This window comes from Oncorhynchus mykiss, chromosome 3 (assembly GCF_013265735.2).
Source record: "Oncorhynchus mykiss isolate Arlee chromosome 3, USDA_OmykA_1.1, whole genome shotgun sequence".
In the NCBI taxonomy this organism is placed as follows: Eukaryota; Metazoa; Chordata; class Actinopteri; order Salmoniformes; family Salmonidae; genus Oncorhynchus; species Oncorhynchus mykiss.
Window position 1 is genome coordinate 78,083,380 of NC_048567.1, and position 14,662 is coordinate 78,098,041.

General features: G+C 43.4%; 1 protein-coding gene across 4 annotated transcripts; it reads right to left on the bottom strand.

The window, feature by feature from the left end:
* Positions 1-1,320: 1,320 nt before the first annotated feature.
* Positions 1,321-13,259, bottom strand: ifngr2a (interferon gamma receptor 2a). 4 transcript variants are annotated; one of them, XM_021598049.2, is made up of 7 exons: positions 13,071-13,259; positions 12,400-12,511; positions 10,064-10,206; positions 7,698-7,843; positions 7,350-7,491; positions 3,595-3,752; positions 1,321-2,449 (listed from the first exon to the last, which is right to left on the bottom strand). In XM_021598049.2, exons 1-7 carry the CDS (start codon positions 13,126-13,128, stop codon positions 2,276-2,278), a joined length of 933 nt encoding a protein of 310 aa, XP_021453724.2. In that variant the 5' UTR covers positions 13,129-13,259; the 3' UTR covers positions 1,321-2,275.
* Positions 13,260-14,662: the final 1,403 nt, after the last annotated feature.

Consider the following 14,662-nt stretch of genomic DNA (forward strand, 5'->3'; position numbering starts at 1 on the left):
AGTAGTAGTAGTAGTAGTAGTGGAGGTGGTAGTAGTAGTGGAGGTGGTAGTACTATAGATGGTAGTAGTATTAGTAGTAGTAGTAGTAGTAGTTGTTGTGGAGGTGGTAGTAGTAGTAGTAGTGGAGGTGGTAGTACTATAGATGGTAGTAGTATTAGTAGTAGTAGTGGAGGTGTAGTACTATAGATGGTTGTAGTACCGGAGGTCTCACCTCTTATCAATGCCTGCCACATGTGATCGCTTGCCTGCCCAACTCACGGCTGTCATGGTGCCTGGTACCAGACTGTCTCTTCTCCTCCCAGAGGATCCCTGATGGCTAACAATAACATATCCTGACATAATGTAAACGTTACACGTTACCCTCTCTCCCTCAGTGACATATCCTGACATAATGTAAACGTTACATTACCCTCTCTCCCTCAGTGACATATCCTGACATAATGTAAACATTACACGTTACCCTCTCTCCCTCAGTGACATATCCTGACATAATGTAAACGTTATACATTACCCTCTCTCCCTCAGTGACATATCCTGACAATGTAAACGTTACATTACCCTCTCTCCCTCAGTGACATATCCTGACATAATGTAAACGTTACATTACCCTCTCTCCCTCAGTGACATATCCTGACATAATGTAAATGTTATACATTACCCTCTCTCCCTCAGTGACATATCCTGACATAATGTAAACGTTACATTACCCTCTCTCCCTCAGTGACATATCCTGACATAATGTAAACGTTACATTACCCTCTCTCCCTCAGTGACAAATCCTGACACTGTAAACGTTACATTACCCTCTCTCCCTCAGTGACATATCCTGACAATGTAAACGTTACATTACCCTCTCTCCCTCAGTGACATATCCTGACAATGTAAACGTTACATTACCCTCTCTCCCTCAGTGACATATCCTGACATAATGTAAACGTTATACATTACCCTCTCTCCCTCAGTGACATATCCTGACAATGTAAACGTTACATTACCCTCTCTCCCTCAGTGACATATCCTGACAATGTAAACGTTACATTACCCTCTCTCCCTCAGTGACATATCCTGACAATGTAAACGTTACATTACCCTATCTCCCTCAGTGACATATCCTGACATAATGTAAACGTTACATTATCCTCTCTCCCTCAGTGACATGAATACGTATATTTCAGATTCTCTGAACCGAACATTACTTTAAAGAATCGAATATATAAAATATATTTTGATTCACTCACACTTTTTTTGGCTACTACATGATTCTATGTGGTATTTCAGTGTTTTTTTGGTCTTCACTATCGTCAAAATAAAGAAACACCCTTTACTGTGTCCAAACGTTTATTAACAGCATGAAGTAATAAAAAGGATTTGACAGAAGAAATACAATCGATATAAAAAATAAATTCAATTAGTACGAGGAGAACGTATAAAGTGACAGCATATAGGTCTCAACACACTTTTACACGTAAGACATTTGAACATACATACAGTACACCCCAGGGAAAATGTAATTTAATTGGTTCGTAACATTACCTGCTAGCAGATACCCATGAACTTCCCGGTCATTGCACTACGGTCATTAACGGTAGTTAGCATTGCTCAAATCCCAAAGTACCCCATTAAACATTCTAATTATTTTTTTTTATACTTAGAAGTAGTGTGAAATGTACAGATTTGTAATATACAGCAGTAATGTAACAAACAAAAAATCCCCAATTTAAGTCCTGGCCCAAGGACACTTTCTTACTTTTCCAGAAAGCCTCAGCACTTTCCTAAAATGATTTAGAAAGCGGTTCTATTTTTAGCTGGACTACCTGATTGCACCTATTATTATCCAATGAATATCCAGCTACTGGGTAGGTGTAATTACTGAGACACAAGCACCTTTCTCTGGCCCCGGTTGCAGAGCAAACTGAAATACCCACAGATGTTTACTTTATAGTAAAATAGTTTTCTTTTGATCAACAATAATGTTGGTAGCTGATGCTAAGCAAAGCCTTTGGAGTGGAAACAGTGCAATAGCCAGGCCTACTATAAAACTATTTCACTAAGCAAATCAGTTCACTAGAGTTCACAACTTCTTATTTACAATGATGGCCTACCGGGGAACAGTGGGTTAACTGCCTTGCTCAGGGGCAGAACGGCATATTTTCACCTTGTCAGCTCGGGGATTCGATCCAGCAACCTTTCGGTTACTGACCCAACACGCTAACCACTAGGCTACCTGCCGCCCCTAGTTAATGTTCTGACGCTATCAAGTTCATCTCAAACAGGATCATTCATAATGATCTAAGAAATCCAGTCCATTAGATGAGTCATAATCCTGTTCTCTGTCAGACTCAGGAATCAGGTCCTCTTCAAGGCAGATGATGGAGATGAGATCATGGCGTTCTTCACAGGGACTGGTTGTGAGGGACAGGGCCTGCTGGGGGAACACCCCTGACAGGTACTGGAAAATCAACCCAATCGTGAAAGTTGTTAGTGCTTTGTCCAGGGGTTGTAAGCTACTTGTACATCAAGGGGCCTAACGCCACAGAAACAGGAGATAGTCTCCTGCCCTATGGGCCATTCTGGCTCGCACAAGGCAACTGATGCATTTTATTTACGCAAGGGAGTCACATTAACAGATGCCTGTTAATTTTGGCACTTTTTTTAAAATATTTAATCTAATCTGAATAATTTAGACTAAAATAAATAGATTAAATAGCATTAAATAGCAGATTTAGTCTAGTTATTTTCAAAATCATGAAACCAGGGTCATATTAGTTAACTAAATGCCCTCTGTTTTTGTCACATCACATTTGCCTCATTAATTTTAAATTTAATTTTACCTTTATTTTACTAGGCAAGTCAGTTAAGAACAAATTCCTATTTTCAATGACGGCCTAGGAACAGTGGGTTAACTGGTCTAGGAACAGTGGGTTAACTGGTCTAGGAACAGTGGGTTAACTGGTCTAGGAACAGTGGGTTAACTGCCTGTTCAGGGGCAGAACGACAGATTTGTACCTTGTCAGCTCGGGGATTCGAACTTGCAACCTTTAGTAAACCCTGCCTATAGTAAACATACAATGCCATCGGAAAGAATTCAAACCCCTCGACATATTCGTCTCGGGTATGTCTGTATCAGCTTTGCACATCTGGATTTGTGGATTTTTCTCCAATTCTTCCATGCATCTCAAGGACCATAAAAGTCAATTGGATGCACCTGAGCTCAGTTTGGAGTTTCATACCAAAGGATTGTGAATACTTAATAGTTAAGAAAATTACATCTGTATTTAATTGTCAATACATTTGCTAACATTTCTAGAAACATGTTTTCACTTTGTCATTATGGGGTATCATGTGAAAAATAAATTTAATCCATTTAGAATTTAGGCTGTAACAACATCAAAACGTGGAATAGGTCAAGGGGTAAGAATACTTTCAGGAGACACTGTGTGTTTACTATAGGTAAAGGAGGTATTACAAACTGTGATGAGACTCAAATTTGACTCAAATGAAAAGGGCATTTAGTTGACAGGCACCCATATGAACAGACGCCGTTATCACATGAAACAACACATCTATGATCACTGTATCCGTGGAAAGACGTACCTCACAATAGTGGTCTGGTAACCGTAGTGGGGGCTGAAGGAACTGTTTGATTTTCTTATGGTGCCTGTAGATGAAGAGCATAAGGCCCACTACCAAGACACCCAACAGGATGGTAGAGGTCACACCAATCGCCACAATCTTCTTTTTCTTTGTCCTTTCTGTACAAGAAGATAACATACATCTCACACAGAGAAATAGGGAGCGATATAGATATATCCATCTATCAATATAGATTCATATAGATACAGTTGAAGTCGGAAGTTTACATACACTTAGGTTGAAGTCATTAAAACTCGTTATTCAACCACTTCACAAATTTCTTATTAACAAACTATAGTTTTGGCAAGTCGGTTAGGACATCTACTTTGTGCATGACACAAATAATCTTTCCAACAATTGTTAACAGACAGATTATTTAACTTGTAATTCACTGTATCACAATTCCAGTGGGTCAGAAGTTTACATACACTAAGTTGAATGTGGAGGAATCGCGTTCTGTCTCCTAGAGATGAACGTACTTTGGTGCGAAAAGTGCGAATCAATCCCAAAACAACAGCAAAGGACCTTGTGAAGATGCTGGAGGAAACAGGTACAAAAGTATCTATATCCACAGTAAAACGAGCCCTATATCGACATAACCTTAAAGGCCGCTCAGCAAGGATGAAGCCACTGCTCCAAAACCGCCATAAAAAAGCCAGACTACGGTTTGCAACTGCACATGGGGACAAAGATCGTACTTTTTGGAGAAATGTCCTCTGGTCTGATGAAACAAAAATATAACTGTTTGGCCATAATGACCATCGTTATGTTTGGAGGAAAAAGCTTGCAAGCCGAAGAACACCATTGGCCCAGCGTCGTCCAGGTTAGGGGATGTCCTTGTCCCATCACGCACTACTGATGCATGCTGACACGGTTGCCAGGTGTTTCCTTCGATGCGGCTGGCTTCCGGGTTATGTGGGCATTGTGTCAAGAAGCAGTGTGGCTTGCCTGAAATATCAGTCTCTTTACTCAGTACTTGACGCATGGAGGAGGTGGTGTGGGAGTGCTTTGCTGGTGACACTGTCAGTGATTTATTTAGAATTCAAGGTACACTTAAACAGCATTCTGCAGTGATACGCCATCCCATCTGGTTTGCGCTTAGTGGGACTATCATTTGTTTTTCTACAGGACAATGACCCAAAACACACCTCCAGGCTGTGTATGGGGCTATTTGACCAAGAAGGAGGGTGATGGAGTTCTGCATCAGATGACCTGGCCTCCACAATCACCCAACCTCAACCCAATTGAGATGGTTTGGGATGAGTTGGACCGCAGAGTGAAGGAAAAGCCACCAACAAGTGCTCAGCATATGTGGGAACTCCTTTAAGACTGTTGGAAAAGCATTCCAGGTCTAGCTGGTTGAGAGAATGCCAAGAGTGTGCAAAGCTGTAATCAAGGCAAAGGGGTGGCTACTTTGAAGAATCTCAAATATAAATATCTGTTCAACACTTTTTTGGTTACTACATGATTCCATATGTGTTATTTCATAGTGTTGATGTCTTCACTATTATTCTACAATGTAGAAAATAGTCAAAGTAGAGAAAAACCCTTGAATGAGTAGGTGTCCAAACTTTTTTACATTTTTGCAAGATTTTTTAATTGTTTTTATAAAAAGGCTGTAACGTACCAAGATGAGGAAAAAGCCAAGGTTGGTGGCAGTGGTGTAATGGTGTGGGGGATTTTTTTTTTTTCATGGCACGCATTAGGTCTATTGATACCAATTTGGAAACGTTTCCATGCCCCGAAGAAGTCAGGCTGTTCTGGATGTATTATGGAGTATTTTGTGTAGATTGACGAGGCGGGGAAAAAAAAGTATGTAATCAATTTTAGAATAAGGCTGTAACGTAACAAAATGTGGAAATAGTCAAGGGGTCTACTATCCGAATGCACTGCCACGTGACTCACTGTCTGTAGGAGCGAACCATTTTCGCGAGCGAGGTGGTGTACTTAAAACTGGCCTTTGAGTGTTTTGAGAGGGAGAATGAGGAGTTACTAGGTGTTATCATTAGAACAGTGGTTCCCAAACGTTTTATCATCCCGTACCCCTTCAAACATTCAACCTCCAGCTGCGCACGCCCTCTAGAACCAGGGTCAGCGCACTCTCAAATGTTTTTTGTGTGCCATCATTGTAAGCCTGCCACACACACACACACTAAACACAAGAATGAGTGTGAGTTATTGTCACAGCCTGGCTCGTGGGAAGTGACAAAGAGCTCTTATAGGACCAGGGCACAAATAATATAATAATAATCAATCATTTTGCTCTTTATTTAACCATCTTACATGTAAAACCTTATTTTGTTCATCAAAAATGGTGAATAACTCACCACAGGTTAATGAGAAGGGTGTGCTTGAAAGGATGCACATAACTCTGCAATGTTGAGTTGTATTGGAGAGAGGCTCAGACTTAAATCAATTTCCACACAGTCTGTACCTGTATTTTTTTTATGCTAGTGAGGGCCGAGAATCCATTCTCACATAGGTACGTGGTTGCAAAGGGCATCAGTGTCTTAACAGCGCGATTTGCCAATGCAGGATACTCTGAGCGTAGCCCAATCCAGAAATCTGGCAGTGGCTTCTGATGAAATACAATTTTCACAGAACCGCTTGTTGCAATTGTTCAGATATCGGTAAGTGGACTGGAGGCAAGGCATGATAACGAATGTAGTTATTTGTGTCATCCGTTTTGGGAAAGTAACAGCGTAATTGCGCACCCAACTCACTCAGGTGCGTCGCTATATCACATTTGACATTGTCCGTAAGCTCGAGTTCATTTGAAACACAACAACAACAAAAAAATCATACAATGATGGAAAGACCTGGAGAAGAGCTCCAAATTCTTAAATCACAGCCTCAATTTTGTCCCGCACATTGATAATAGTTGCGGAGAGTCGCTGTAAATCCATTTTTTAGATTCAGACCATTCAGGCGAGAAAAAACCTCACCCAGACAGGCCAGTCGTGTGAGAAACTCCTCATCAGACAAGTGAAAATGATGGTCAGTAAAAGAAAACTTTAAGCTCGTCTCTCAATTAAAAAAAAAAAAATGTGTCAATACTTTTCCCCTTGATAACCAGCGCACTTCTGTATGTTGTATAAGTGTTACATGGTCGCTGCCCATATCGTTGCATAATGCAGAAAACGCATGAGAGTTCAGGGGCCTTGCTTAAACAAAGTTAACCATTTTCACTGTAGTGTCCAAAACGTCTTTCAAGCTGTCAGGCATTCCCTTGGCAGCAAGAGCCTCTCGGTGGATGCTGCAGTGTACCCAAGTGGCGTCGGGAGCAACTGCTTGCACGCCACTGTCTCCCTGTCATGGCTTTCGCGCCATCAGTACAGATACCAACATGAGCAGCAGCTACGTTTAGCTACCTACGGAACGTTAGTGGAATTCCCGCGAGAGAGTAACGGTTAATGTGATTGGATGTTAATTATTTGACAAGGCTACCTGTATTTGACATTGTGTTGTCATTTCGCTGAACACTAGATGGTTTAATTTTATTTTTGGCAGTGAAACAAGGCTACCCAGGCGAGAGAGAAAAAAACTCACCCAAATGTATAATAGCCCTGTTGTAAAATATAAAATGAACTGTTTGAAAATGTGAAGAATATATATTTTTTGGGGGGGGTACCCCAGTTTGGGAATACCTGCATTAGAGGATAGGATAACGGTAACAGCAAGTCAACTAATACAGAGAACGCCTGGATGAGCCTCACCTGACTCTTGGATGGACTCACAATGTTGAACGCTGGGGTTTCCAAAGGGTTTTTGGTAACATAAATACCGGACCTGTACACAGTACCTCCGGCCCACATCCAGATGTTTGATGGTCATACGGGATGTGGGGGTGTAAAGATCCTGCTAAAACAAGGGTAGAGAGAGGCACATCAACTCATCTTCGATCACACTAACATCCTACAGTGGGAATCACCAAAACGTCTGATAACGTCCCAATGAATTGCCCAAACCTTGGATGAATACGGTGTTTCAGTGCTGGATAAAGAAAACCTGCATTCATTTTTAATTTAAATGTATTTATTTATTTTAAACCCGTTGCTACTCACTTTGAGCTCCTCCCCGTCTCGGCCATATTGAACGTTGTATTCAAAATGGCCTCCGTTATCCTCCAGTAGACGGTTGTTCTTTACCATGTGGACCATCAGAAGTCCTTCCTTGGAGGTCAACTGGACTTCAGGGCTGCAAGAATCAGCTGGGTGGGTGGGTCAGAAGGAGAGGGGTGGGTGGGTCAGAAGGAGAGGGGTGGGTCAGAAAGAGAGGGGTGGGTCAGAAGGAGAGGGGTGGGTCAGGAGGAGAGGGGTGGGTCAGAAAGAGAGGGGTGGGTGGGTCAGAAGGAGAGGGGTGGGTCAGAAAGAGGGGTGGGTGGGTCAGGAGGAGAGGGGTGGGTTAGGAGGAGAGGGGTGGGTGGGTCAGAAGGAGAGGGGTGGGTGGGTCAGAAGGAGAGGGGTGGGTGGGTCAGAAGGAGAGGGGTGGGTCAGAAGGAGAGGGGTGGGTCAGAAAGAGAGGGGTGGGTGGGTCAGAAGGAGAGGGGTGGGTGGGTCAGAAGGAGAGGGGTGGGTGGGTCAGAAGGAGAGGGGTGGGTGTGTCAGAAGGAGAGGGGTGGGTCAGAAAGAGAGGGGTGGGTGGGTCAGAAGGAGAGGGGTGGGTGGGTCAGAAGGAGAGGGGTGGGTGGGTCAGAAGGAGAGGGGTGGGTGGGTCAGAAGGAGAGGGGTGGGTGGGTCAGAAAGAGAGGGGTGGGTGGGTCAGAAGGAGAGGGGTGGGTGGGTCAGAAGGAGAGGGGTGGGTGGGTCAGAAGGAGAGGGGTGGGTCAGAAAGAGAGGAGTGGGTCAGAAAGAGAGGGGTGGGTCAGAAAGAGAGGGGTGGGTGGGTCAGAAGGAGAGGGGTGGGTGGGTCAGAAGGAGAGGGGTGGGTGGGTCAGAAGGAGAGGGGTGGGTGGGTCAGAAGGAGAGGGGTGGGTCAGAAGGAGAGGGGTGGGTGGGTCAGGAAGAGAGGGGTGGGTGGGTCAGGAAGAGAGGGGTGGGTGGGTCAGGAAGAGAGGGGTGGGTGGGTCAGAAGGAGAGGGGTGGGTGGGTCAGAAGGAGAGGGGTGGGTGGGTCAGAAGGAGAGGGGTGGGTGGGTCAGAAAGAGAGGGGTGGGTGGGTCAGAAGGAGAGGGGTGGGTGGGTCAGAAGGAGAGGGGTGGGTCAGAAAGAGAGGGGTGGGTGGGTCAGAAGGAGAGGGGTGGGTGGGTCAGAAGGAGAGGGGTGGGTGGGTCAGAAGGAGAGGGATGGGTGGGTCAGAAGGAGAGGGGTGGGTGGGTCAGAAGGAGAGGGGTGGGTGGGTCAGAAGGAGAGGGGTGGGTGGGTCAGAAGGAGAGGGGTGGGTCAGGAAGAGAGGGGTGGGTGGGTCAGGAAGAGAGGGGTGGGTGGGTCAGGAAGAGAGGGGTGGGTGGGTCAGGAAGAGAGGGGTGGGTGGGTCAGAAGGAGAGGGGTGGGTGGGTCAGAAGGAGAGGGGTGGGTGGGTCAGAAGGAGAGGGGTGGGTGGGTCAGAAAGAGAGGGGTGGGTGGGTCAGAAGGAGAGGGGTGGGTGGGTCAGAAGGAGAGGGGTGGGTGGGTCAGAAGGAGAGGGGTGGGTCAGAAGGAGAGGGGTGGGTGGGTCAGAAGGAGAGGGGTGGGTCAGAAAGAGAGGGGTGGGTGGGTCAGAAGGAGAGGGGTGGGTGGGTCAGAAGGAGAGGGGTGGGTGGGTCAGAAGGAGAGGGGTGGGTGGGTCAGAAGGAGAGGGGTGGGTGGGTCAGAAGGAGAGGGATGGGTGGGTCAGAAGGAGAGGGGTGGGTGGGTCAGAAGGAGAGGGGTGGGTGGGTCAGAAGGAGAGAGGTGGGTGGGTCAGAAGGAGAGAGGTGGGTGGGTCAGAAGGAGAGGGGTGGGTCAGAAAGAGAGGGGTGGGTCAGAAAGAGAGGGGTGGGTCAGAAGGAGAGGGGTGGGTGGGTCAGAAGGAGAGGGGTGGGTGGGTCAGAAGGAGAGAGGTGGGTGGGTCAGAAGGAGAGAGGTGGGTGGGTCAGAAGGAGAGAGGTGGGTGGGTCAGAAGGAGAGAGGTGGGTGGGTCAGAAGGAGAGAGGTGGGTGGGTCAGAAGGAGAGGGGTGGGTCAGAAAGAGAGGGGTGGGTCAGAAGGAGAGGGGTGGGTCAGAAGGAGAGGGGTGGGTGGGTCAGAAGGAGAGGGGTGGGTGGGTCAAAAGAAGAGGGGTGGGTGGGTCAGAAAGAGAAGGAGTGGGGAACTTGATTTAAAAAATACTGTTGCTCAAGCTTTCGCAGCAAACCACAATGCTACCAGTGCGCTGGCCTACTGATGAAGAAGACAAGGCCTTGGACATGACATGAAACAGGCCAGATCCAAATTGTATACAGTTTATCATGACTGAAGTAGAATGATCCGTTACCATGTCGACAGGCTTCGACGGGTCTGGACGTGCGGTTCCCTTCCTGAGCCAGGACTCGCGCCATCACACATCCAGACTGTATATTACAGGTGGTGAGCTCGGTCTGAACACAGCCCGAAATGTTGTGCCACTTCTCGCGGTCACTGCTGTGGATTAAAAAGAAGGCTCAGATGAGGAAATAACTGTGTCATAACCGAGCAAAACATCTATCCTTCGAGGGGTGGTCAACTGACCTGGAACACCGATCAACATTGCCTTCAGAGAGTATTCACACCCTTGACTTTTTCCACATTCTGTTGTGTTTCAGAATTGAATTTAAAATGGATATGATTTAGGTTTTTATGTCACTGATCTACACACAATACACAATGATGTTAAAGTGGAATTTGATTTAAATGATCAGAAAATAAGAAGTCAATAAGTACTGTGTTATGGCAAGCCTAAAAAACAGGAGTAAAGATGTGTCTCCTGACCCCTCCTGTCTCAGCCTCCAGTATTTATGCTGCAGTAGTTTATGTGTCGGGGGGCTAGGGTCAGTTTGTTATATCTGGAGTACTTCTCCTGTCCTATTCGGTGTCCTGTGTGAATTTAAGTGTGCTCTCTCTAATTCTCTCTTTCTCTCTTACTTTCTCTGTCTCGGAGGACCTGAGCCCTAGGACCATGCCTCAGGACTACCTGACATGATGACTCCTTGCTGTCCCCAGTCCACCTGGCCGTGCTGCTGCTCCGGTTTCAACTGTTCTGCCTTATTATTATTGGACCATGCTGGTCATTTATGAACATTTGAACATCTTGACCATGTTCTGTTATAATCTCCACCCGGCACAGCCAGAAGAGGACTGGCCACCCCACATAGCCTGGTTCCTCTCTAGGTTTCTTCCTAGGTTTTGGCCTTTCTAGGGAGTTTTTCCTAGCCACCATGCTTCTACACCTGCATTGCTTGCTGTTTGGGGTTTTAGGCTGGGTTTCTGTACAGCACTTTGAGATATCAGCTGATGTACGAAGGGCTTTATAAATAGATTTGATTTGATGTGCTTAATATGTCATTTATTAAGTTGCATTGACTAACTGTGTGCAATAATGCTGTTAAACATAATTTGTTTAAATGACTGCACCACCTCTGTATCCCACACATAAATGTATCTGTAAGGTCCCTCAGTCGAGCAGTGAATTTAAAAGCACATATTCAACCACAAAGACCAGGGAGGTTGTCCAATGTTTTGCAAAGAAGGGCACCTATTGGTTGATGGGCAACAAAAAAAAAAGGCAGACATTGAATATCCCTTTGAGCATGGGGAACGTTATTAATTACACTCTGGATGGTGCATCAATACACCCAGACACTACAAAGATCCTTCCTAACTAAGTTGTCGTGAGTGAAAAGACACCACTCAGAGATTTCACCATGAGGCCAATGGTGATTTTAAACCTGATGTAAGAGGAGAGAATTGAGGATGGAGCAATAACATTGTAGTTACTCCACAATACTAACATAAATGAGTGAAATGAAGGAAGTCTGTACAGAATAAAAAATAGTCCAAAACATCCATCCTGTCTGTAATAAGGTACTAAAGTAATACTGCCAAAAATGTAGGAAAGAAAGTAACTATTTGTCCTGAATACAAATCATTTTGTTTGGGGGAAAATCCAACAAGATATTACTTCATATTTGTTTTAAAGTTACAACTCTACGGAATCGGGAGAGGCAAAGTTCGAGAGCCGTATGTTGCACATATTGCACTTTTACTTTCTTCTCCAACACTTTGTTTTTGCATGATTTAAACCAAATTGAACATGTTTCATTATATATTTGAGGCTAAATTGATTATATGGATGTATTATATTAAGTTAAAATAAGTGTTAATTCAGTATTGTTGAAATTGTCATTATTAACAATACATTTGTTTTAAAAAATATCTTTTTTTTTTTTTTTTTTAATTTTTCAAATCGGCCGATTAATCGGTATGGGCTTTTTTGGTCCTCCAATAATCGGTATCTGCGTTGAAAAATCATAATCGGTCGATCTCTACATACTACCTCAATCAGCCTGACTAACCAGTGCCTGTATATAGCCTCTCTACTGTATATAGCCTCTCTACTGTATATAGCCTCTCTACTGTATATAGCCTCTCTACTGTATATAGCCTCACTACTGTATATAGCCTCTCTACTGTATATAGCCTCTCTACTGTATAAAACCTTGCTACTGTTTTTCACTGTATTTTTAACTGTTGTTTTTATTTCTTTACTTATTGTTCACTTAATACCTTTTTGTTGTAGACAAATAAACTTTGATTTGATTTAACCCATGTACTACAGCTACTAGACATACTCACGTCCTGTACTGAACCGTGTACTTTATCCCTGGCCTGTCTGTGACGGGGCTCCAATGCACAGCAGAGTCAACGCGCACGTCCCGTGGAGATGACAGCTCATCCTCAGACCATGCTACAGGCAAAAGATTCATCACTTTCTGGAGCCTAATACATTTATTTTTTATTTTTAATAAGTCAAGTCAGTTAAGAACAAATTCTTGTTTACAATGACGGCCTCCCAAAAGGCCTCCTGCCCGGGGATGGGGGCTGGGATTTAAAAATAAATCAAATAAAAATATAGGACAAGAGAGACAACACTATATAAACAGAGACCTAAGAAGATAACATGGCATCAACACATGACAACACAGCATGCCAGCAGCACAACATGGTAGCTGAACAAAACAGGGTACAAACATTGTTGGGTACAGAAAACCACAAAGGGCAAGAAGGTAGAGACGATACATCACGCAAAGCAGCCACAACTGTCAGTAAGAGTGTCCATCAGGAATGTCTCTAGACAATTACAGTTAGATCAAAATGCTCATGATTTTATGCTAGCTAACGTTAGAAAAGGAAATCCTAGACTGCTGACCAGTTAGCTACTTACAAACATCATGAAAAAAGTGTAGCCTTTAAATCGAAACCGAAGAAGTAGGAATAATAGCCAATGTGGGGGGGAAATGGATTACCTTGTCTGAGGACATGACAGAGAGTCCAAAACAACAAAACGCCGTTCAGACGCAACATTTCAGTAGATCAGGATCATTTATGGGATTGCAACATACTATTATAGATCACTATATTAGTAACAACCTTCAACGAAACCTACATTCAATTCCCAGAATCTGAGAGAAACTAACTTCCCTTCTCCTGTCCAATCGCTTAGTCCTAGGCAAAGTAGAAACGCCCATTTAAAGGAACAACCCAATGGCAACATTCATTATGAAATATCAGAGTAAAAATGTTATGCTCCTGTGTAGAAATCATTGCAGAACACATAGTCATAATTGTATTATCAATGAGAGTAGGCTCATCTTTAAAAACAATATAAATTGAAAAATTATCTGAAACTGCACAAAAATCTCTGAAACTGGAAACACTTAACTCCCTCACTAGCTTTAAGCACCAACTGTCAGAGCAGCTCACAGATTACTGCACCTGTACATAGCCCACCTATAATTTAGCCCAAACAACTACCTCTTTCCCTACTGTATTTAATTTATTTATTTATTTTGCTCCTTTGCACCCCATTATTTTTATTTCTACTTTGCACATTCTTCCATTGCAAATCTACCATTCCAGTGTTTTACTTGCTATATTGTATTTACTTTGCCACCATGGCCTTTTTTTGCCTTTACCTCCCTTATCTCACCTCATTTGCTCACATCGTATATAGACTTGTTTATACTGTATTATTGACTGTATGTTTGTTTTATTCCATGTGTAACTCTGTGTCGTTGTATGTGTCGAACTGCTTTGCTTTATCTTGGCCAGGTCGCAATTGTAAATGAGAACTTGTTCTCAACTTGCCTACCTGGTTAAATAAAGGTGAAATAAAAATAAATAAATTGGACAATTGCAAGATCACTCTTGATGTAGAGATGTGATTTTGCCAATGACACTCTTAGAAAAAATATATGGTAAGTATAACCATACAGAGTTCTTCAGTTTGTCCCCATAGAGGAACCCTTTTTGGTGCTTGGTAGAATCCTTTGCAAAGGGTTCTACATAGAACCCATTTTAAATGGTTCTACCTAGAACCCTCTGAAGGGTTCTGCTGACAACCCCTTTCTCTTTTATAGGTTCTTCCTATAACTTTTTATGAACGGTTCCACCAGCCTTATTAGCTTTTAAAATGAAACTTTTTGACAATACATTATATCATAACTAAGGCCTTTCTGTGAGGGCCTAGTTATACCCTAACACAGTGCTGTTAGGAAACTCCTGATTTACAGGCCACAACATGCCTGCAAATCAGGTTATGCTGGCTTGTAAAAGTGTAATTCCTATTGGAATCCAGACAGAGTGAGCATAGCCAACAATTAGAATTTTTACAAAATTACTGCCAGTGTGGGAAAATTGAATTTTTAAGACTACCTAAATCTTCTAAACTGGAACAAACATCTCAGTAACGGGGTGCAATATGTCCAACTACTAACAGATTGGTTTATTTTAGAAAAATATGTTATCCTAATTTAGTTCATGATTAATCAACCAGTCCATTTACCTGGAAAAACACAGATATTGAAACAAACACTTCTGAAAATCAACCTGCAATGAA

What these genes read in the sequence shown, in the direction of transcription:
- ifngr2a (XM_021598045.2), bottom strand. Translation starts at nt 13,128, where the DNA reads ATGTTGCGTCTGAACGGCGTTTTGTTGTTTTGGACTCTCTGTCATGTC. An exon ending in CTGTCATGTCCTCAGACAAG is followed by an intron (nt 12,512 to 13,070) that starts GTAATCCATTTC and finishes TTTTGCCTGTAG; the next exon opens with CATGGTCTGAGGATGAGCTG. An exon ending in TACACGGTTCAGTACAGGAC is followed by an intron (nt 10,210 to 12,399) that starts GTGAGTATGTCT and finishes TTTAATCCACAG; the next exon opens with CAGTGACCGCGAGAAGTGGC.